The sequence below is a fragment of the Apus apus genome, chromosome 1, assembly GCF_020740795.1.
Source record: "Apus apus isolate bApuApu2 chromosome 1, bApuApu2.pri.cur, whole genome shotgun sequence".
Lineage (NCBI taxonomy): Eukaryota > Metazoa > Chordata > Aves > Apodiformes > Apodidae > Apus > Apus apus.
The window spans coordinates 162,537,692-162,562,628 of record NC_067282.1 but is presented as its reverse complement, the minus strand read 5'-3'; the positions used below and the strand labels follow the sequence as shown (position 1 = coordinate 162,562,628).

At 33.8% G+C, this 24,937-nt stretch overlaps 1 protein-coding gene across 1 annotated transcript in view; it reads left to right on the top strand.

Annotated features, from left to right (window-relative positions):
- LRRIQ1 (leucine rich repeats and IQ motif containing 1) overlaps positions 1-24,937 on the top strand; it is a 109,435-nt gene that overhangs the window by 36,971 nt on the left and 47,527 nt on the right. The window contains 6 exon segments of the mRNA XM_051621621.1: positions 1,405-1,543; positions 4,179-4,298; positions 19,693-19,782; positions 20,517-20,641; positions 21,229-21,324; positions 21,664-21,746. Coding sequence (XP_051477581.1) covers positions 1,405-1,543; positions 4,179-4,298; positions 19,693-19,782; positions 20,517-20,641; positions 21,229-21,324; positions 21,664-21,746 — 653 coding nt within the window.

Sequence of the window (24,937 nt, the reverse complement as noted above, 5' to 3'; positions counted from 1 at the left end):
CAGTTCAACTTGTTCTGTGCCCCCAAATATTCTCCTGCATGAAACAGACCAGTTTATTACCTCTTTGGAATGCATTCACTATTGGTTTTATGGTTCTGGATGTACAGTCAGGGAAAACAGAAGCTGATTTTTTTGCTCTTAAGATCTAGAAATTCAGTTATGATTTCGTAAGAATTCAGTTTTAAAAATACATGTCTTGAGAGTATTATGAAGAGCAAGCATGGAAGGTGTGCTTCTTCATGCTGTTTAGGTTTACAGTAAATGGGCAGTAGTGCTTGATAAGTACTTAACATACAAATAATTTGTCATAAAATTTGCTATTCAGGAAGACCACAAAGTTAATAATTGCCCCTCTGGAATTTGAAAGTAATAGTATAGTAGTCTACTATGAAAGATAAATACTTCAGAAAAAAACTTTTAAAAATAGTTCTTTTAGAGTTTTTAGTTAAAGTTTTAAATCCATTCAGTAAGACTGTAGTTGGACAGTTCTCTTCAGCACAGAATATTAATGTGGGGTTTTCTTCTGTTTTATTTTTAACCCAGCTACTGCTTTTTATAGATGCAAATCTTGCACATAAACCATGGTTTTTATATATTAAATTTAATAAACATATTTTAGGGGACAAAAAATGTGGCACTCTGAAGTGTGCTTTTTGATGAGAAGTACTCCTCTATCTAGATGCACTGCACAAGGAAAGAAAATGTATTTTCTTGAACCCACTGTTCAATTGAAATGAGACTTTTTTGGAGAAAAGGATTCCGAGATCATAAAGTCATAATGCAGAGCTACCATTAAACTTTTTTCCATCAGTATAAATTACTTGAACACATATTTAGAAAGCTCAATCACTGAGGAAGTCTTAAAAGTCTATAGTCAGTGCTTGTTAAACATAGATCAGTAGTGGTCAGGAGTGTTAAATTGAAGGCAAAGATGAAATTACATTTTCTTGGTTTTTCCTCTCTACTCCATTGGAGATATTTGTCTCATGCAGTTTTCAGCTTTTCGTTCTCCTTATTTTATTTTTATTTTATCCTATTTCTAGATGGACAGTGGAGATAAGTGGACCTCTCCAATAGTTTATTCATTCATTGTTAAACCACTTCTGCTCCTAATCCTTCTTTTGAGAAGATTCTTCCTCTTCAGTCAATATATAGGGAACAGAGCCCAGTGGATATTAGTCCTCTTAGATAATGGGATTTCCAAAGTTATGTGATACGAATGTCCTCCAGTGTTTCTGAAAATATATAACACATCTGGATTGTAATTTATTTGCAGTTTGATAGCAGAGCCTTCCATTTGTCTCAATGCATAGCGTTGTGTTATGATTATAGTTTGGCAGCTGTGATAATCCAGTTGTAGTGGTGAGGTTATGTCATTCATAAAGGTATAAATTTCTCTACGAGGCTACATATGGCAGCGTCAGTGATACAGGCCCTTTGGCGGCAGTACCATGCCAGGAAGAAAACAGACTGCACCAAACCAGAGAATTGTCAGTTTACAGAAGCTTTGAGACAGAAGCATGAAGCTGCCACACTAATCCAGGTTGGTTTATGGTAGCGTCTTCACTTATTTTGCAAATTTAATGAGAAAAAAATCTTACTAGTTTTGTGTACTTCTCATCTTCTCCTATTTTTGTTTACAATTTTATTAATAGTTTCAAAATTAAACATTTTTGTTTTATTTAATCATCATAGATTGATGTTTCTAAAACAGAGTCTTCTTTACAAAAAGTTTTATAGAAGCATAAATTTTATTATTTTTTTTTTCACCAATTATTTCCCTGAATTAGTTTGCTTGATTTAATTCTAATATTATGCTTAAAACACATGGTGCTCGTGTTCTTACTGGGGTATGTCTGTGCTACTAAACTAACAGATGCTGTGTAACTGGTCCATCATACAAATTACAAAATGGTTTGGTTTGCAAGGGACCTTAATCTAGTTCCAAGCCCTCTGCATGAGCAGGGACACCTCCAACAATGAACTACTCTTCTAATCTCTTCTGTTCTACCTATCTGTCTCTTTTCTTCTTTCCCCATCTCCCAGAACCAGAATTGCTTCATCCATACTGCCATTGGGAACAAACCATGGTTTATGCTGTCCTATGGTAGCTACTAAGCTAACAGTTAAACAGAGTGTATTAGTATGTGCAGCAATTGTAGTCCATACCTTGGATCTGTTTAGTTTGCTAACCAGATGTAGTATTTACCTGCCAAGTTGCCAGGGTTCATGGGTTTTCCTAAGTTTTTAAGCAAATGGACCCTGTTTTGATTTCAGATTTCAAGTTAACTTAAAAACATTCAATATTGTACGTCTTCTATAAAAATACCAGCAGTGCCAAAGTGATTTAGGAGCCAAAGATCCATTTGTAGGCTGAAAATCCAAGTAATTCATTGGCATCTATTTAACAAATAGGAGGTAGCACAATGTTTAGTAAACGTGCATACTAAGAAACAGGACAAGTACAGGATCATATTACAGCAGTCAGTTATCTAGGAAGCTGAGGTAAAATTAATTTCTGGAGTATAGTGTGTAGCTAGGATATTAACAGTTTATCTCTGTAAACTTGTTTAATCAATTTTTGAACTCTTATAGTTGTCCTCTACTAAATATTAAAGTGATGAGTTTCAGAAATGCGTGTAGTGATTAAAATGTGCGCCTTTTTATTTGTTTCAGACTAGATGATTTCCAAAGTTAGTATGAAGATAAAGATCTTTCACTATTTAACTTCTGTGCATTTTATGACTGTTTAGATAACTTGTATATCTGTCTTTATATTCACTCTTGTAAATAAAATTTTAGTCCATTTAGTTTATTTTCACATTACTTCATATTTCTTTCTGTCTTTTTATCCCTCTCTGAATCTCTCCTTCATTCAATTATATACTTTTTTTAAGAAGTGACTAGAACAGAATTCCATAGCCAGATATATCACAAATTTGTACAGTAAGACAGTTTTCACCTTGTTTCTTAAAAACTACCAATGTATAGTTTTTCTTTTTGATCATGGTTGAGCACTGACTTGATGCTTTCATAGAGCTGTGTTAAGAGCTGCCTTACAATTTATCATTCTGCATAGACTGTCAAGATTGCTGTTTTCCTTTGCATTTTTAAGAAGTATTTGTATTTGTTGAATGAAATATATTTGAAATGTGATCACTTAGTAATATCAGGATATTTTGTCTGGATGGTTATGAGGATCTGTAGGAAACTAACAATGACATTATAAGAAAGCAGTTTAAATACAATGATAATTTTTATGATAATCAGGAATTTTGTGTGTAAAAACAGTAAAATTTGTAATAGTTAATGCAGTGAGACAATAATTTCTTAAGAAATAATAAGCTAAACATTAAGCCAGGATATTAAATTTACCTTCCCTATTTTAGGCCTTCATTGCAAAACCATTAAATGTGACAACAGTGCAGCTTTCAGGACATTGGATTTTTTTTGCATGGCATTTAAAATGTTTAGGGCATCTTGAATTCTAATGGTGTCAAACACTGATTTGGGGGAAAATTGCAGTCTGGAATTTAGTTTTCTTAATTTCATCCATGTAATTTTGATCTCTGAAGTGTTTTCCTGGATCTGATTCTACAACTTTGCATATGTTCCAAAAACCCTTCTTATTTTTCTAGCATTAAATTCCTAATGTGCTCCTTTTTCTTAGATATGATTATGCCTACTGGCAATATTTTTTAAAAAAATAAAGATCTTAGACAGTTAAGAAAGAGTAACTGACCTAGGTCAATTTCATGAGATGTCTCCAAGAATTGCTACTTGTAAACTATAAGACATTTAGTACAAATGTATTTTTATTCTCTTTATTTGAAAATTGACACTCAGCTTTTTTTATGTAGCCTTTCCTTTCAGTTTATAATAGTCCCTGAAGGAATTGTCAAATAATTAATTAGTTGACCCAGGTTTGTAGTTGAGGGAGTTTTAGGATTCCTTTCTGCTTAGTTGTGGAGAGCCTCTTGAGTACTCTAAGCTATAGACATATGCTGGCATTTAATTTGTCTTGTAGTTTTAAATGTCACATAAAGTTCAAAAAACAGATCATTGAGCTATTAAACCAAGGCCCAAGATGTTTTATCTTCCTAATGGGATAACAGAGAGAATCTGGATTTGGGTTTGATCTATGACTTTGTATAACATGCTTTAAATTTTTTGTTTAGGCATTTTGGAAGGGTTTTCTTCTGAGAAAGAAACTGGCCCGGGCTCTTGCAGCTGTTAAAAGTGATGAAATGGAGGATGACTATGAAGAAATAAATGTGGATGATTTCATGTTCTCTGATGTAAGAACAGTCAGCAGCATAAAAGCTTAATGTAAAAATAAATGTTATTCTTCTTAAGGTATCGTCAAAGTGTTGGAAATAAAAGAAATTGAAAGGACAACCAGAACTAGAATTAGCATGTCCAGAAATAAAGAAGCAGTTGGTATATCTATAGTTCACTTAAATGCATTTTTCATGGATTAATTGCTTCCTGCTCTTTGAGATGCTCTGGTAGTTATGGTGCTTATTAATGTCACACCCACCATAAAACCCCATATATTTATACAGTTGAAGGATAATAAAATTACAATATGGAAATAACTACTTTTGTTCTAAAATGTTTAGCTTTTTAGTATTTTAATAACAGATTATAATTTCAACAATATTTGAGTATGTATTTTGTTTGTTTCCATGGTAGAGTGAGAACAATAATATAGCTGAAAATATAGAAAATATAACTCAGATTTAGCATTGTAGTATTCCTGTAAAAAGAACACACCCCCAAAACCAGAGGTGAAGCAGATGTTTTAGCTGTTCTTTTATTTTATAGGTAAAGTACTAGAAAGATCATAAGTCTTAATACAGTCATAAATTATGAAGAGAAGTATAGTTAGATTAGAAAAATACCACACACTGTGGTAAATGCTCTGTGATGCACAAAATCCAGAAATTATTGCTAGCATTTTTTACAAGTTATATAGAGTTAATAATATCCTATTAGTATAAAGGACTGAAATTGTGTCAGAAGTTTCTATGTTAAGAAATAGAAGCAGGCTCCAAAAGAATGTGAGGAATGACATCACATTCAAAACTTAATTTAGCATAATGAAGTGAAAAATAAAAATACGTATAGGATCAATATTGTCATTCAGTAAGCAAGGAAAATAATCTTTAAACTGATTTTATCTCTTACAGCCTCAAAAGACGTAGTTTATGTGGAAAGTTCTAGTCTCAGTATGCATAGTAAGACAGCTGTTGATGACTTACACATTTGTCTGGAGCACTGCTTTCTCTAATTGTTGACATTCAGTGACTTTTTTTTAAATGGTTTCAGGTAAAACAAAGAAAACTGATAGCAATGTGGCCATTTGAAACCTAAGAGAGTATGAGTGAGGGTTTTTTCATAAACCCTTGTCTCTTAATGTGCTTGTTTAGCTGCTGCATCTTTGTGAGAGCCATTTATCAATATTCCACTGTAAATTTGTAAAGGAGTGATGCGATAGTCCTGCTACTGGCAGGATCAGATCCTATTTATGATCATGTTTGTATGGCTCATAGAAAGTAATGAAACCAAATAAATACATTTTCGGTTGGAGCAGTGCAGTTTACAGTTGATCAGTCTTTGGTCATCTGAATACCAACCTTCTTTTACCAGCCTCATCTCCTTTGAAAATAGTCGGGCTTTGTATGAAAGTATCACCAATGACTTAATGACTTGGAGCAATTTTATTTTTTTTCCTCTCCCTTTCAGCAGCTATTTTGAGATACATTTTCAGAATTACTGTCTTATTGTAAGAGCATGCAAAATGTTTGAGGCAGGAGTCCCAGGAATCATTTAGTAGACAGGAAATATGTGTGTGTAAACATAGAGATCTGGCTTATATGTTAGGATTTTTTTTCTTTTAATTTGAAATATATATACAAAAAAGAACAGTCTCATTACTTGATGTTCTCTGATCCCTGGCTTATTTCTAAAATAATAAAAAGCAGAATGTTGGAGGATTTATTTCTTCACACAGGAAGGAAGTATCTGTTCATATATTAAAGAAGGAAAATATCCTGGTTTGAATTATTCAGCCAGTAGGCCAGAGTCTTATATACTGTAATTCAATTGAGCCATTCTTGTTTCAGTCTGTTCAGCTCAAATAACCCTGTGATATTTTTAAATTTTAATTGTTAAACTGAAAACTATAGGGGCAGTTTTGTTTCATCTGCCTGTCAGCAAGACAATTTCATTTGGACAGGTGCTCCTGCGGCCAAGAAGGAAAGGAAAGAGGAAAGAGGAAAAAAAGGCCATCTCAGTTCAGAGGACCTTATTCTGTATCACCCTCTGATGTTGCCACGTATTTCATCCTTTATTTTTTCAAACTGTTACTGAGTTTATTAGGAAAGAAGTAAAACATGGTTTTAGGGAGCAATTCTCAGAGAACGTGTTTAGGTTCAGATCACGACAGAAGAACCATGAGCTGATGTCCAAATTGGCATGCTCAAAGGCTGAACTGGGGACTGAAATGTTACTCAGGCCCTTAGCTGCTTGTGGTGAAAAATATAAGAACATTGGTTTTCTACAAAGCAATGTATATGATAAGTTTACAGTGTATATGCCCAAGAAGGATATACTTTGTTCAGTGAGTGAGGATTTCAGTGTTCAAGATTGGTGGCTGTAACTAGATTGTACCCTGAAATACTTGTAATACTTTTCCTTTTATTTCTTTTTTTTTCTTTTGTTTTCCTTTTTTTTTTTTCTTTTTTTTTTTTCTCTTTTATTTTCAAGTACGTATCTTGTCTGCTGAGGAATTTGATTGCGAGAAATGTGTGATTTAACTGTAGTGGGGCTATTGGCAGTGGGGTGTGAAATAGTGATACATGATACAGCCACATCATGTTATTAACTGTATGCGATACCAAGGAAGACTTACTGCAAACTTGTATTAGTATTCTCTTAAAATGTCCATGATTCTTGTCATACACTGTGTTCTGCCTAGCCCAGCCTAGCCATCTTCACTACTAGGTTGTCTGGTTCCATGTGCCTTTAGCTGTTCCATTTTCTGCAGCTGGGCAACAGCAAATCACATGGACTTTCTGCTTCTGCAGAAACAAGCAAAGTGCTAAAGCAGAGGCAAATAATGACATGTGATATCAGTGGCTATCTGTTGGGCCTCGAACAAGTGTGTAGGGAGGAATACTGGGCTTGCTGGGCTAAGAGATCGCATATGCTAGGGTGTGAAGGAAGGGAAAAATATCTGGACACGATTTTGTACTGCAGATTTCACTGCTGGACAGGGTCAATGAAATGAGAGACAAGTATAAAAACCTTTCCTTCCTTACTGCAAACCAGTATGTACTAAAGCTTGTCCAGAAGTTTTTTGAATGGTCCACTGTTTTGGAATGCCATCATTGTTTAGTTTTTTTATATAGCATTATTATGTAGATTTCAGTCATAATTATTTTATTCAGTATTATCTAGCATTCTACAAGATCACTAGTGTGCAAGCACCTATTTAAACCATTTGTAATTTCACAATGCTATAAGTCATTAAGTCTTCAATGAATTGCGTTTTAATATTTTAATTATAAACTCAGTATACCCAGTGCTCTGTGGATGGTGAGGCTGCAAAACAGAATGGGGAAAACTCTAGTCTTAGTGAAAGTTCTCCTGTTTACTTAATTTTATCCATGTTGAGCAGTGGTATATTTTTAGTACAGGTTTGGCACAGATAGCTGAAAAATGGATTCCGTGGAGGAGGGGCCTTTATCTTGGTCAGAATAGTATGAATAGTATTCATTTCACCTGAACAATTACTGACATCTTCTTGTATTCATATCAGCTTCCATATATTGCTGAAGACATTCAGAGGCAATTGATGGCAGTAGTGTTTTTTGTCTGTTGTATTGTGCAATGTCAAACAGGCTATCCCAGATGAGATGAAAGATCTGGCCAACAGATGTCTCAGAAAGTATGAGCTTGGTATTTAGTGATATTTTCATGTCTTTCATGTGGACTTTGGAGAATTCCAGCCTACATGCTCCAGAAGGTTGCTCTTAAGACAACCTTTCATCAGCAGTCCATCCATGTAGCAAATGATCTACAAGGCAGCGCTGACTTTACCTCTGGTGGACAAAATCTGACAACACATGTGCTTGACATAGCGCTTACTTTCTGTGGGATGTAACCATCAGCATTGTTTTCTTGATGAGAATATGATGTGAGCCAAGTGCAAAATAGCTAAACTTGCCAGGAAGCTGAACCAATGGAGTATGATCAGTTTTAAGACAATTTTCTCAGAACATTGGCCATTGAATACATTTTTGTTTTCCTACCCTGAGACAGGATATGGATCTGTCTTATTCTCATCAAGCTAAGTACCAATATTGATGGAAAATAGTACAGAAAGTACTGTGTTTTTCAAAACTTCATTTTTTGAATTTAGTTTAAATCAGATCTATCTAGTCATACTTTTTCAAAAATAATGTAACTTGGTGAGTTGCAACCAAGCTAACAAGAAATCTATTACTGGTTCCTTCATCAAAGGGAATAAAGTTGTTGCCCTGTGACAAAGTAGTATTCTGTTTCTGAGCTTGATTGCAAAGAATTTTAAAATTCCAAGTTTTTTTGACAGTTTGAAATTATTGACCAGGAGTTACCTTGACATTTTTTTACATATTCACACTCAGGCACAGTCACTCCTTTTTTTTTTTTTTTTCTTTTTTTTTTTTTTTTTCCTTTGCCTTCAATGTCAACTAGGTAGCAGTTTTCTTGTTCTTCATGTGGGGGGATGGGAGAGGAATAAAAACTACCTCATATGCTCTAACTCTTGAAAAGTAAACAGCAATTAGAACAACTATTTCTTTACACCTCCCATCTTTAGTATTCATATCACGTGTCCAGACTGGACACACACAATGTGTTTTGGGGTTTTTTTAGATAATACTTAATGTTGTGGTTTTTCTCAGGCTGTGAGCTTGTGACTGTGGGCTTCTGACAGTGATTGCTGTTTTCTGCCTAGTGCCAGGAAATAAGTGTAGCCTATGGATTAGAAGGTTCCTATAACATTTCATGTACCTTGACACTGTTACACACGTTTAACTCTTGTAATTGCTTATAGATGTCAGATCAGGATCCAGCCTTTCTGTATTGTATACTGCAAAGAATACGATCCTTTTTTCATAAAATTTCTTATAAAGTTACAGTGTTGTAGAAATGCAAAGAAAAGTGTATGATGAAAATTTCCTTAGATCTGTCCTCTTCTTTTAAAAAGGAGGGGAAAAACGCTCTCATAAGTAACATTTTAGAAGATAATTTGTTTATATTAGTATGTATCAACCATCTCGTATCATCCTGCTTCTTCAGCTGCTATGTTAATGAGTCGCATGCCTTTCAGTCTGTGGTTTTATCAGATACAGAAAGCCTTTTCTACCTTTTTCAGCAATTATACTTATCAAAAATGCTGAAATCTTGTTTTCTAGTTATCTGATAGTTATCATGGCCTAGTAAGTAGGTTGTTTCAGTCCATATCTGATAAAATAAACACAAGCATAGCTATGAGGAGTTGTGGCTGTCACTAACATCCCAGCTTCACAGCTCATGCAGAATATGCTCTGATTGCTTTCTGGCCTTCCATCATATGATCTCAGATCTTAATGCCACCTTAAATGCCTTTATATTTTAAACAGTCACTATCTTTATGGCTTGTCTATGTCTAATTCTTAGTTAAATAGCCAGATTCAAGCAAATACTTTCCAAAGGAAAGCCCACTAATGATGCATGACACTAAAGATATCATTCAGAACCTGGATTTAGCCAAATGTTATACTGTTTTCTAAATTTTATTTAGCTTGTGTGACATATCAAAGTTTTGTTATGTCATTAATTATACTTTCTAGTCTTATTTTTCTAAAGACAAAGTCAAGCATCAGAATTGCATAAAAAGGCCAACCAATGGGAAAATGTCTAAAGGTGAAAAAAAAACTTAGTTCTGTGGAGTTTTAGACTCATTACTATAACCTCAAAGGAAGATAATTCTACACCAAATGCATCATTGTAAATTGAAGTAATAGCAGTTGTTCTCAGAGAGTAAATTTGCATCTGGAGTCACTTGGAAGCTGAGCTAAGGATCTCAAATCACTTAATATAACTTCCCTAAGTTCTTTAACTTTTGTGTAATCTTAAAACTGACATGTCAGTGTTTAAAAGTTCCCGTTAAATGTCTGGTACCTAGCATGTTCACATACATTGATTTCCATTGAAAAACATTTTTTAGTAATGCCTATTTACAAATTTCCTGATTTCTCCTGAGTGACTGGTCTGTGCTCTGTGAAAAGGGGCTACTGATGTAGCCAATATTGTAATATAGTTAAATAGCAGTACTTTCAGAGGAACCAAAGAGGAAAGTGACATGTCAGCTTCCTTTCTTCTCCACACGGGTTACCTCACCTGAGTGTATACAAGTCCCAAGGAATAGATGGGATGCATCCAAAGCGGTGTTGAGCAAGCTGCCTGATGTCATTTTGAGGTCACTTTCTTATCATCTTTGATGGGTCATGACAACTGGGGGACATTACCAGTGCCTAAAAAGGGCAGACATCACACCCATCTTCAAGAAAGGCAAAGAAGGATCCAGGGAACTACAAGGCAATCAACCTTATCTCAATTCCTGGGAAGGTTGTGAGAAAAATCCTCTCAGAAGCCATTTTAAACCCATGAAAGAAGATGATTGCAAGCAGCCAGAATAGACTTAGCAAAGGGCTGGTTAACTGCATTGTTTTAAATTGCAAGGTGACTGGCACCATGAATAAGCAGAGGGCTGTGCATATTGCATGTCTTGATTTTAGCATGGCTATTGACAGTCTCTCAGTCTTATTCTCCAAAATTTTTGAAGTATGGGCTGAAGGAGTAAACCAGAAGGTGAGTGGCAAACTGACTGGTTTTCCAGACTCAAATAGTTGTATTTTGTGGTGCAAAATCCAACCTGTATGAAGGGACAGAGTGTAATCTCACCAATTGTGCAGATGATAGCAAACTGGTGATGGCGGTGCGTGTGCTGGAGGACCAGGTTGTTCTTTAGAGCAGCCTGCACAGACTAGATAGACAGACTCACCAAAGCCTCATGATGTTCAATGAGAGCAAGTGCAAAGTCCATATGTGGGCTACAACCACCCCATTAAACACTGCTGACTAGGGACCGGCTGTTTAGGAAACAGCACCACAGGAAAGGATCTAGAGTCCTAGTGGACTTTTTTCACCAAGCAATTCTTGAGTTTCTACTAGTGGAAACAGAGAAGGTGAAAAAAAACCAACCATTCTGTACCCTATAACAGAATCTTAAGTTAGAGAAAAACTATTTAATTTTATGTCAAGTTTGTCCCTGAGTGGAGTGGGCTAAGGAATCCTAAATGCTAAACTCTGTTAAAACCAACATCTGGTTCTCAGTCTAGTAATTTTGTTTGTATGGAAAATACTTAAAAATTGTATTATGATATGAAAATAGCAGTAGCTATTGATCATTTCGCAAGTCTAAGTGTACAACAGGAAAACATGTCAAAGAATCAGCTTCTGAAGCTCTTGAATTTCCCAGAGAGTAGCAGCAGGTTCCAAAACATATAAGTGTTGAGACTACAGTTATGAATCAACAAATTTCAACTTGCAGAGTAATTTGTGCATAAATTATTTCAAATAGAAGAGTTAGTGGTGAGGACATAGAAGAGAAACAATATAAGTGAAGCTGAGAGATTATGGAGACATATCTTCTTTAGAAATAAGCATTTTTAGTTTAATTAGAGATTTGTTATCATCAGTTTCAAAAAATATATGTTTACAAATTAGTCCTTCTTTCCTCTTTATCTTCCAAGTACTTTTTTGTTCTTATTTCTGAAATAGGGACTTTTAAAAAAAGGAAAAGTTGTCTTCAGATTCAATAAAATTTCTTATGTGACATGAACTTTGAAACATATTAAAGGTTAGATGATTGTACTTGTGAGTAATCTATTTTTTTATACCCTGCACTTCTGCCTAACTTCTCTTCCTTTCACAAAACCATAAGCTGAAGTGCAACTTTCTTTTCTGTTGTGTTTTTAATATTCATTCCCCAAACATGATAGAATATTTTGGGTTATCTTAGTTTGAAATTGTGTATTCTCTGAATGTACAGCATTTAAGGGGTGTGGATGAAGGGTCCCTTGGTTATTTTGTTTGTTTTTTAATTAATTTCCCCTTGAAAGTTTTGTTTGTTTTCACAGAGGTAGAAGGACTTGGAAAAAGGCTTATAGGGACATACCAGCTTAAGTTTGTGTAGTGTAGCAGAGTCAGAAAGACCTGAAGATTCTTGTCATTTTAATGGGGAAGGACTGCATCTGTGGCCTTAGAGCCATTTTAGAGCTGGCCTGAAAGTGCTAGGACCCTGGTGTTTATGGAGGTGGGTGGGGGTGTTCATCTCAAAAGATTTTTGAAGCATACATTTCTGATGCTTACTTGAATCATCTCTAACCTCTAAGCTGAGGTTACTGTTTAAACATCTGTATTTTTTAGTCCTGTATTAAAAAAACAACGCATTAAAAAATGTAGGAGCCAGCGCTTCCTTTGAGCACTGTCAGACAAAAATGCATTTGTAAAAAGTTTGGGTCATGTAGGTCATAACTGACTGACATGAACTACAGACTTTTGGAGAGTTAATTATGTGTATATACAGTCAACTTCTTTTTTTTTTTGTGAATGAAAACTTTTAGGATCTCTGAAATATTAATTGTTGGTGTACTTTTATATATGCCAAAGTAAATTATTTCCATAGTTATAGTCATATATATTCAGATAAATTACATTGATACTTATAATAAATATAAATATATAGATATAAGTATAAATACAAATATAAATATAGGTGCAAATATATATGTGCATATAATTATGATTATAAATATGATTATAAATATAAATATATATTAGAACTTAAATGACCAGTTAGTTTTCAGAGCTTATGAAACAGTTTGGAAAAATCACATTTGGAGAAGACAATCCCCAGTAAAATATTCTTGAATGTTTTTCCTAACAGAATGTTTTGATTTTTCCAGTCATTGTCAAGATATCCTTCTAATAAATGGACAACTATACAACTATGCTTTTCCTCTAATTTTCCTGCAAGAATGTGCTATAATAATTAACCAGCTTTCATATGTGTTTAAAATCCCTTAGGGTCAATTAATCGTTGTGATGTTTCTCTGGAATCCATATGATACTCACTCCTTTTCTTGGCTTGAAACAGTGTTTGGATTTAGCAATCATACGAACACAATCGTACCCAGCTTTCCTTCCTAATCCTCTTGTTTTATATGAAGACAGGGTTGAAAAAGAAGCATTGCCAAAGGTTAAAATAACCTTTATTAGGGTGCTAACCTATTTATCTTCACCACATAAAATATGTGGAAAAGCATGAAAGACAAATCCTGAGAAAAAGGCTATTTTTCCTACAGCTTACAGTTCAGGGATCCCTTTTATATAAAATATATGTCCAGTAATCTAATTGAAAATAAGTCTGTATACAGTTTTTTTATAAAATTGGTAAAATCAGCACATCTACATATAATTTTAAAATGATAGCGCTTAGACTGAATTTTTGTGTGTTTGGTAATGGAATAATAATGCAACTAATAGATGATTCAGTTAAGAATGTTCTGATTTTATACTGTCTTAGCTTTGGAAATTTTTTAGAAAGTCTGGCTGTGAATTGATACTCAACTTCTGACATTGAACTAAGCTTTATGCATGATTTTGAGTTTCTGAGAAAAGCTAGCCCAGAGAGCAAGCTGATTCCTGAAAAGATTGGATGAAAGAAAAAGCTAAATACACAAAAATATTCAGATCTTTAATTTCAAAAGAAGTTTTCAATCACAGTCTATCAACAATATATAAACGAGCATAGAAAAATGATCCAGTCCATCTGCATCAGCTATCAGAGCTATATATGTGTTATTTCTTAAGAACTTTGTCAAAACTTACTTACACTTTTAGAGAATAAATTTCTAGCAACTTACTTACACTTTTAGAGAATAAATTTCTAGCAAAGAGTCCTTAGTCCTTCACAGAAATTAAGTTTTGCTTAAAAATAAACAAAATATGTTGTCCTGGACTAGCATGATAGTCTGAGCTGAATAAAATACACCATGGAGTGAAATGCTTGCCAGGAATCCAGAAAGTTACAGCTTTCTGCCAGATGAAAGACAGTGTAGTATGGCTGGCTGTGGTATGTCCTTTTCCCTTGTGAGTATCCACAGGGTTAACCTTCAGCATATGACCCTTCTCCCTGACCACTCCCCCTCCCAGTCTCCCAGCAGTTATTTAATGTACAGGATATTTAACACTAGGAAAAGCAGTTCTTCATGTGGCATGCATTTCCTAAAAAGAAATTTGGTCAGCTTATTTGAAATAGTCATAGAATGCTGTACAAAATCGTGGCTTGGATTAAAGCACTTTCTTTTACTTGTCTTTTTGCTTTAACTTTTTGTTTTATTTTCTTGGAGTGAACTACACTTTGACAGCACTGTTCAAATATACTTACTAAAAACTAGGAAAGTAGAAATCAAGGACTTCAACACCCTGAAGAATTTTATTTAAATTTGCGTTCTGCAGAGAAAACTAGTGGAACTGCTAATTGTGATTCATTTATTTATTTACTCTTATTACATATTCTTCTTAACTGGAAAAAAAAAAAAAAAATTGAATATAGAAAAGGCAGATACATGGTAAAATCTGGGTGAGAAAGGGCCATTTTGACTGAGAATGACACAAATGGCCTGCTGCACTAAGGGGAGCAGAAGTCCAGAAAAAATCAGGTTGGACAAAACCAGGCAGCTGAACTGGAGAGTGAATCTTTTTTTAAAAGCAAGGAACTCCACATAGTATTCCTGTGAAGTTTTTAAATTTAAATACTTCTATGTAGAAAAGATGCTTTTTTCCCCTCCCATTCCTGCTATTCTGTTTTAATGCTCAGGTACCAGTCGTAACTCTGACTGCAGAGAGTTTTAGGTATTAATTTTCTTCTACTTGCTTATATTCTGTTGGATTATTTTCCTGTTTTTATTAAGATACCATATAAATAAAAGCACTACATAAATACAAATAAAACAGTTTTCCTGGCTAAGCCATTGCTGTCCTGCAAATGGTGAGTGAGTCAATGAGGAAATGAAAGAGGCACAAAGAGTTAGTTCTCCCTAATTTTCAAAAACTTCATCTTGCAATTCAGAGGCCTCCCATGTTTAGGAACTTGAGGTAGCTTCAGCTCCCATAGCAGTCAGTATGGGGGCCTTTTGGAGTTAAACTACACCACTTCAGCAGTTACATGCTCTGAGCTATGTAAATGATTTGCATTCTTTCTGGATCGACATAGAGGTGACCTTGCAAACACTGGCTAGATGGTTATATTTGTCAGAAGTTAGATTACTGTTATAAATTGAGGAATCTTTTCCTAAATGTTAGCAGAATGTCCTTAAACATATTTGCAAGATCTGAAAGAATATAACAGCAGCAGGATTTTCTGTGTCATACCCAGCTTCTTTCATTCTTTCCAAAAGCACCTGCTACTGAATTCTTCTGGAAGCAGAGTACTAATGAAGATATTTGGTCTGATCCAGAACAGTCATCATGTATCAAATACATACCTTTTCAGCCTGTATTGCTAGTATCTTCTTGCATCCTCTGCTTCTAGCCATACCACAGTTTTGGGGATTGATTTGTTTTTTGTTTTTCTTTTGTGGTCCTCCTTGATCTAAGAGAGATGAAAGGCGGTGTGTGATAGCATTATTCACAGCTTGGACAGTTACTTGTAGAAGTGCTTTAAAGCTGAGTGTAGGTTTGACTGTGTCCTATGAGCTATTTTTTGTTACATGTATAGTCACTATAGAAGATTAAATGCCTCCAGAATCTAATCTAGAGCATATAAAAAGTGCCTAGAATTAGATTGTATAAATAACATTTGCACTAAAACTCTGCTTTTTAATAGCTCGTTCAGTCCCTGTTGTAGTAGAACCATTCTCACTTACTTTGATGGTTGTAGGATTGGCATCTGTTTCTGAGACCAGAGAAGTTTAATGTTTCTTGATGAATAGTAATAACTTTTTGCAAAGGAAGGGATAGAATAAATATTTGAAAGGAAGGAATAACAAAATGAAAAAAGTTACATATAATATTCCATGGAATCCTCCAGAGTTCATTGATGAGCTACATGATCAAAGGGGAGAAGGAAAACTTTTGGATTAGTCTCTCAAAGGGTAAATAAATGTATTTTAATCAAGATAAAAAGTTCTTGATCCTAATGGGTGAATGGAAATAGTTCATACTATGGAAGACTTACTGCTAAAATTCAGAGAAAAAAACCCTAAACCCAAATATATTCACACCTTCTTCTCATTGAGGAATGGTATCAGGGATAAGTGTATTGTATTTAATAGTACTAAAAATATGTTTCAAGCAGGAAGTTGAAGTGAATTTATTTCTGTGGAGTTTAAGTAAAAAAATTAGAAAGGACTGTGTATGTTTTGTGTGCTAGTGAAAATTGAAACTTTTAAAAAGTAATCAATACTGTATTTGATTTGAAACATATACTGGAAATAAAGTATGGAAGATACAGAAGCATAAAAGATATCTTTAAGTAAACTAATGTATGTTAAATTGACTGTATGTGATTTACATATATGTATAAAGCTGTGCTATATACCTCAGTATTTGTGAAATCAATTCCTTAATTTTCCTTTAGAATTAAACATACATAATTTGTTTATGCCTGGTTTTGAAGATCATACAATCCAACATTATAATTTTATTTGCTTTTTAGTTCATCTAAGTTTGGGGTTTTTTTGCTTTCAGTGGAGAATGTTAGTAGAAATAAATCTATTTTTTAGCCTTAGGTATTAGTAAAACTGTCTTAACCTTCACATTAGTTATAATTTAGGACTGTGTTTATGGGAAAGATGTGAACAGAATTTTCTTGAATGTAGTGCAGTCAAAATCTCTAGGGATAAATATAGCGGAAGAGCATGTATTTGAAAATCTATTATGTGTTTATTTTTTTTGGCCAAAGCAAATGACAGTGTGGTATATTTTTTAAATATCTTACACATTTATAGGAGTTCCAAATGTGCTTAATGATAAATCCCCTTTTTTATTCTCTTGCTTATTTATACCTTTGAATTATACTTTTATATTTTTATTGATAACTTCTTTTCAACACTTAGTACACTGAAAGACATTTTATAGACTATGAAATGAATAAAAATACTGAGGAGAATATTAAATTACAAAATGGCAAACACTGAGCTACGAAAATACTTGTGAGAAAAGCTTTGACCTAAATACTAAAAGCAAAGAATTTTAATTGGGTTATGGTACAACTATAAAGCAAAAGGATTGAATCTGTGCGCTGCTTGGGTGTTTCATGTTCCAGAAAAACTAACAACAAATTTGGAGTGTCAGTTTTCATGTTTCTTGGTTTTATTGATTTCTGTCGCAAACAGTATCATGAGAGAGGTACAAATTCAAATGACTAGGATGCAGTCTTGCCCTGAAAGCTGACAGTAGAGTTTGGATCATAGTCACTATTAATGTAAATACCCAGGTAATTAATAGACACATCACCGTACACACTAATTAAGTTGATTGACATTTAAATTGTACAAAAAGTGGAAATTACCTCTCTTCTTTTGCAAACATAGGAAGAAAAAATTACTTCCTAAATTTGCCATTGTCTTGTGTCTATATATACCAGTAAAGTTGAAAACATCTTTTGCAGACATTCAGTTGACCTGTGGCTGGATTGCACCCCTAAACTCTCATCTGAAAAGTTAGAAATATGATTTGCATTGGTCAGGTTTTTTTCCTTTTTTCATAGTTATTCATTTTGACCATTCTGCCCATAGACCTCAGGCAGCTGCAAAACTTGACTATGTCACAGCTTTGTCTTTGCTGATACGTAGATTTGTTGGTCTTCTGTGTCCAAATTGTACTAATTTCACGTCTTTAAATGATTGCTTTTGGGATTTCACTTACTGCAGTCTGTTTCTGGAATAGGTTTTAACTGTGACTTTTTTTTTAATGAAAATTGTTTGAATCAGCCACTCAGTGGTTATCAATGTAAGCGTAATCACTGAGGAGAGATAGGCTAGGGGTTTGTAGGCAAATCTAACAGTTAAAGGTTGTGATGCATTTTATTTGTGTCATGACTACACAGTGTCATGTAGTTTCTTAACATATACAGCCACCTGAGAGAGGAGTTGTGGTAAAAATGATAATGTTGTACGTTTAGCATGAATCAAAATGGTAAGAAGGGGAAAAGTGGTAAGGAGACATCATCATTTAATAATGAGGGCATATAATTTATCTATATTTATTAAATAAAAGAATGAAAACAAAAGCATGCTGTAATCAAAGAATAGGGAATTCCAGAAACACATGTCAAAGATGAAGGAATGCGTCCCTTTTAAGACACAAAAATAAAGCCAATTATTGAAAATTTATTTTGAAAGGCTGGATCAGAATGGAAGAATAATACTCGTTCACAGCTACCTTATAAATAAAAAGCATGGTCACAGAGACACCAAACTATGCAAACAATGCCTAAAGTTACCTTTTCAAAATAGATGGAGAATTAGCCTTTTGTCATTCAGATTTTCAAAGGGCTTGAAAGACCTTCTTGAGTGAGTTCACCCAAACTAAACAGTAAGGTGTCCAAAGTTAGGATAATTTCTCAGGGTCAGTAATCAGTGCAATCTGAAATATTCTGTGCATGGCAGAAAGGTAGTCCTGTTTTATAAATTAGACATTTTTAAAAGAATCAACCCCAGACTATTTGCTGCTAGAGTAAGAACAGCCTGAATGACTGAGCCCTGTGTAAGTGAAGCCAAATTCTTCAAAAGTATTTACTTCTGTGTGGGAGTGATTTACTTGTCTCACTTATCAGAATACATTGAAAGAACATATAGTCAAAAAACTCAAGGATGTATAAGAATAAGTCAAGTACAGGTTAAGTTTTATGAAAGAAAACTGAATTCTGCCTTGAAGTACAAGAAACACCAGGTAGCATCTAATTCTGTCACCTGTCTTCATTCCAAACTATTATTTTAGTTTGCAAATTATTCCCTTACATCAGAAATAAAGTTGATTAATTGAAGGAATAAGTATCTAGAGCATTCACTTTTTAACCCTAAATTTCAGTAACAATTGTTCACCAATTCAGTTCAACTCAACAAAAGCATGTTTGACAGAATCAGGCACATACACCTGGATGTATTCAATTAGTCAAAAACAGCAAACAAAGCTGTTCATGTTCTTTAGACCTTTAAGTGCTGTAGGTCTGGGTTTCTTTTTTTCAAAATTTGGCAGTATTTTTTAACACCTTGAGTTTACTAAGGATTTTGAGATAAAATTACAGGAATATAAGGATGGGATGCATCTTGTTTAAAAAAAAAAAAACAAGGCCCCCCACAACCTCCACAATCCACAAATACTGTTAATCTGATTTTTTTAAAATAAAACAGTACAACACAGCATCTCCAAAGGTGCTTTAAGTGTGATTACTCTGCAGGCGGCAGTTCTGATATATGACTTGAAAACACTTGAAACAGTTTGTAAGACAATTTAAAAGAGACTTTGCAAAAGTTATCAAAACTAAACTGATTTAATCAGTGCACTATTTGACTTTACTCATTCATGCAGGCTGCATTAGAGAAGGAATGGCTAACTCTAGATTCCACCCGTTTCCCTTCAAAAACACTCCTGCTCTCAAACCAGCTGCACTGGCCAAAGGTAACATGTCACAGAAACTTCTTACTCTTCAGTCTTTATTCATTCCTTAAAGATATGCTATTCTGGGGTGATTAATATGACAATCTATTGACTTGAAAAACACAATTACTTTTAGAAGTTTCAGACTTCCTCCTCATCCCCAGATGCAATTTTTCTTTTAGGTTTTCTTTCATTTGCTTAGTTTTTTTCTTTATTTTGGATTTATTTCAACACTTTACTTCACAGTAGCAGAAAAAAAAAGATGATGTTCTTCGTCTGTACATTTGGCAGTGGATTAAAAATTGCTAGTTGACACACAACTTTAAAAATACTAAGATCTGCATTATGTGACAACAGCTGAATGTTTTCAGAACAGCTAAAGGTCATTGAACTGTAATGTCTGCTAGTTATTTGATAAACTTTGAAGTTTTAGCTTTTTCTTTTGGTAGGATTTTCTCTACTTTTTACAACCATAGTATTACTAATGTTTTATTTCCTCCAATTAAAAGATAGGAGTCTTATGTATAATTCATTATTTTTGCATATGTAAAATATAATTAAAGTCACCTTTTTGCCCTATTTAGTTAGCTGAAGGCAAGGTCTGTAACAGGCATATCACCACTAAGAATCCATTATGTTATAGATTCTTCAAACCCTGATGCAGGTTTACCTGTGCATTTTAAACTCAAACTTGCAGGAATTATCACCTGCATTTTTTTTAATTTTATTTTTTTATTGTTGTTTATTATACTTAGAACCGTTCCAGACCTTCAAATTCCAGTGAATATTCAAGTAGTTTGCCATTGTCACCACAAGAAGTTTGGCAGTGTGTTAACAGACCGCATTCCTACTCAGCAGAAAATATCCACTTTCATAACAGGTAAGTTAAATAATATATTTTTGTCATTATTTTTAGTTTATTTGGATTTATCAAAAATCAAAAGGAGAGCTTGAGGCAGTTTTCTGATGCTTTTGCTACTTTTTGATTAATATGATCTTAGAGGAGTTAAAATGTATTTACTTTTTAAAACCAAATTAAGTTGTTATTTTTCATTGACTACCAGAATCAAAAATATAAGAATATATGTGTATTTTTATTTATCTAGGTTTGACTATAAGTCGTAAAACTTACTTTTTTTTCGCATATATGATAACATAGAAGTTGAAACAGAGATTTGTAAGACTAGATAAAGATTAAAAGGGATTTCTTACACAGCTGCATTCTTCTGGAGAGAAAGGACTGAAATATGCCTCAAGTAATTGAAATGTAAACATTTCAAATTGATGGCAGACTTTTATTACTCTCCAAGATAAAGCCTTCCTGGAGTATTAAAATAGATTTTTTGTATTATTTCCAAGCTTCAAAAGTGCCTTTAAAAGACACAAACAATTTGCAGAATGACGAAGGCTGCAAAACAATCACCCAAGACCCTTCCTTATTTACCTGCTCTTATGCTTTGTTTTCAGCTCAGGGAAGGGAACAATGTCAGAGCTTTCTGACTGGAAGGAAAAAAAGAAATTTTCATTCATGTCTGAAAGAGAAGATACAATTTCAGAGGAATGGTATGTTAAGCTACTTTACTTATGTAGTGACTTCCAGAAATAGATACAGTGTAGTTGGTGGATGTTGCCTGCTTTTTTTAGGTTCTACCTTTCAAGAATCTCAGTTTTCTATGAAAGTGAAAATTATTGTAGTGACTTTTACAAGTGTCTGGTAGACCAGTTTATTAAGTTGTGGTAACTGCATATTAAGATAAGTGCTGCAGATGTGTCATTTCAAAAGATTCATACCATGCATAAGAAGTACTATACACTTGTATTCTTTTTGAAAAGTACATTATACAATAATATGCAGCTGATGTATTGTAATATAAGTGAAAATAAGTTATTCTCTCCCCCTAGGGGTTTTAAGGATAATTCTGCACAGCTAATACTGAAGAGGGCCTATAAAATGAAGCCCAAAAAATATAGTAATAAAAACTTAGGTAAGTCAACAGTTAAATAAATGGTTATATTGATATAATGTTTCTATCCTTAAACTTAAAATAGTGTCTCTTTTAAAAAGTTTGCTTGCACAAAACTAAACATTAATTTGAATAAAGGTAGAGTGTGATTCAGTAAAAATAACTCAGTTTAAATCTCTAAAAATAAATCAATTTGTTCCAGTGATAAAATATGCAGATTTTAAAAAACATTCTATTGAATTTTGAACTTGAGTATTTGGCAGCTATCTGTAACAGAAATTTTTATTCTTTTTGTTCATGTATCTCTTTATCTAGATGTGGAATTTGTATTTCTGCTTCTTGTATTTTTCTCTTGGGGGAATTTCGGGTTGAAACTTATGCAAGAACAATTTATAAAAATGACTTAAAGTATGTGAGACGCTGGATGACAATAGGACAGAACACTAAATGGTCTTTTGAAAGTGTACCTTTATTTGCACTTAATTTTAAAAAATTGTTTCAGTTAAGTGTCCTCTTAAGAATAACTTTACAAATCTTGTCTGTATTAAGTGTTAAAAATATTGAATGAAATTTTGCTCTTGGGAGGGGAAAAAAATCAGCTTACAGGTAAAGTTAACAAAAGTGTTTCTCTGTGTAAGTTTTTCTACTTTGAATATCATGCCTAAATATGGCAAAAAAGACAGGCAGCTAAAAAAAAAAATGGGAGGCTGTGGTGTAGAGAAATGTAATCAACAAACCATGCTTTACTGTTATGGAAAGGGGATCAAATGGGTAAGAGATTAAAGTGATTATTTAAATATTGATCGTTTCTCATGATGCCTTACCATGTTACCAAAAATAAATAAAAAAAAAACAAAAAAAAAAAAAAAAAAAAAAAAAACCAGTGTAGTAAGTATCTGGTGTGCAGCTGAGTTTTTTACATATGTTCCTTTTGATGGCCTCAGTATCATTTTTAATGAATAGAGCTTGTTAAGTTATTTCATCTTTTCTCTATATGCTTTCTGGTTTATGTTAGTAGTAATTAATCTAGCTATAAATGTCTGATTGAGCATATCCAATTTGCTATCCTATTTTTGTTATAATTCTAATGAACTTTTTTATATGTTTATTTTAACTTTTTTTCAGGTTATTTAATATGGAATGTGTGTGTTGAGCTTTTTAATGTATCACTTGGAATATTCTCAAAGTATATCACTAGTTTTAAAAAAAGTAACAAAACTTTTGCACAATGTTTTTATCGTTTCAAATTTTCTCTTCTTGACCTCATACAAGATTTTTTTTTCTATTGCATCAAGCAAGAAAATAACCTGTATACATTATTTTCCTTTGTAGAGTTTTCTCACATATTTTTTACAGCTAAACAGAAAGCCTAATTTCCACAACCAAGAAATATGACTGAAAATACTGAAAATATAAATACACTTGATCTCTTTTCAGTACAAAGATTATCAAGCCAACTATTCTTTCTCATACAGCATACTGACGGAGTTAGTCCTTCTTTAGTCATTAAGGAGCAAATAAATATTATCAATTTAAACAATTATTTTTATCTTAGGCTAAGGCTAAAACTCAGCTGTTGCACTAAAAAATTGTCCTGATTAAATATTTGCCATGTGAGAAGAATCTCCATGTGTATAGTTGTGTTTTACATCAGCTACCCCCGCTGAAGTAATGAGAGCAAGTCAGAGTATTGAGGGTCTGATTGAACAGAGGGACTTTACAGCATTTAAGAGCAGATAGACCTTATCCTGAGGCTAGCCAGCTCCAGATCAGGAAACTGTAACCAGATCCATTAAGCTGCCAGTATCTTTCTTGGATCTCTGTGGTACAGCTCATGCTAGAATACTTACAGAAATTCCAGTATAAGTAGAGAGGGGGAGAGAGAGTTCACAGTCTTAGGACACTGCTGTGAGTTTAACCCTACTGAAGCAGGAATTCCATAAAACACTTTATTCCTTCTAACATTTAAAAACAGGCTGAAGTTCATCTGAACAAATAGATGTCAATGTTGTCTTATAATGTTTCATAGAAATTAGCTTCCTATCACCTTCATCTCCTCTGAAATGAGCTTCATCCATCTTGTACTTACTGAAGCTGCATATGAAATCTTGTAGGATTTATATTTAGTATTATTATTTCTGTTATTTCTTTAGAATTTCCAGGTCTCTTTGTTGTAATTGCAGCTGTTTCCCTTTAAGTTTTCTGATTTAAAATAGTTGAAGGTATGCAAACTGCAAGAAAATAATGATCCAACAACAGGATCTAAAGGTTCCAGATAAAAATAAATGTTAACAAATATTAACAAATAAACTGTTAGCTTTCCTCTTAGGGTTTCAGGATAGTCCCAAACAACTTCTATGTGCCATTGGGCTCTTCTATGGTAACAATCTTATTAGTTGCAGCTAATGCTCAGATACTGATGGATTTTGTAGGAACAAATGGCCTGTCAGACCAAGCTGTCTGCTTCCCTATGCTACCATACTCCTTTGCCTTAGGCCTCAGATTCACAAATGCAAAGTGTCAAATCAGCCTCCATTCAGTGTTTTACAATTCCTCTTTAATGCAGTCAAGACATCTGCTGGACTGAAGCTTGGATTGGACAGTCATGAACAGCTTCGATTCTTAACAACCTCAAGTGCAGGAATTTATTCCTTTTCATTTTCCATGTAAAATGTTTGTCTTCTCCTAGTACAACAGTGATGGGATTCATTTGGTTAATTATAGAAGTTCACATCTGAGCTACCCATCTGCATTCCTTTATGGGAAGAAATAGCCACTTACTAATTTCCTCCTAAAACATAATTCAAAAACAAGCTACTTTAATCTCACTGTAAAAGCACTTAGAGTTCTCCATTGCTTTTATGCAAAGCCTAGAGTAACTGGCTGAAGTACAAAGTTAAACTCTAGATGTGTAGAAGTAACTGAGAAGTATCTTACCTCATATGTCTGGCCATGTATCTTCTCAGTAGTGAAAAAAATATGGAAAACACTAGCAAGTGCATTGAATCCTGTGGTTTGTATTGCAAGGAAGAGCTTAAAGTGGCATAACCTTGTAATAAGGAGTGATTCAGTCAATGCTTATTTTGCAGTAGACCAGTCCCACCAACTAATGGCCTTAAGGTCTGTTATGCCCTAATCCACTACAGTTCTGTGTGCTTGTTTATGTAGCGAAATAAAGTTGTGGCCTGTATTTAATGATACCAAATGTAGGC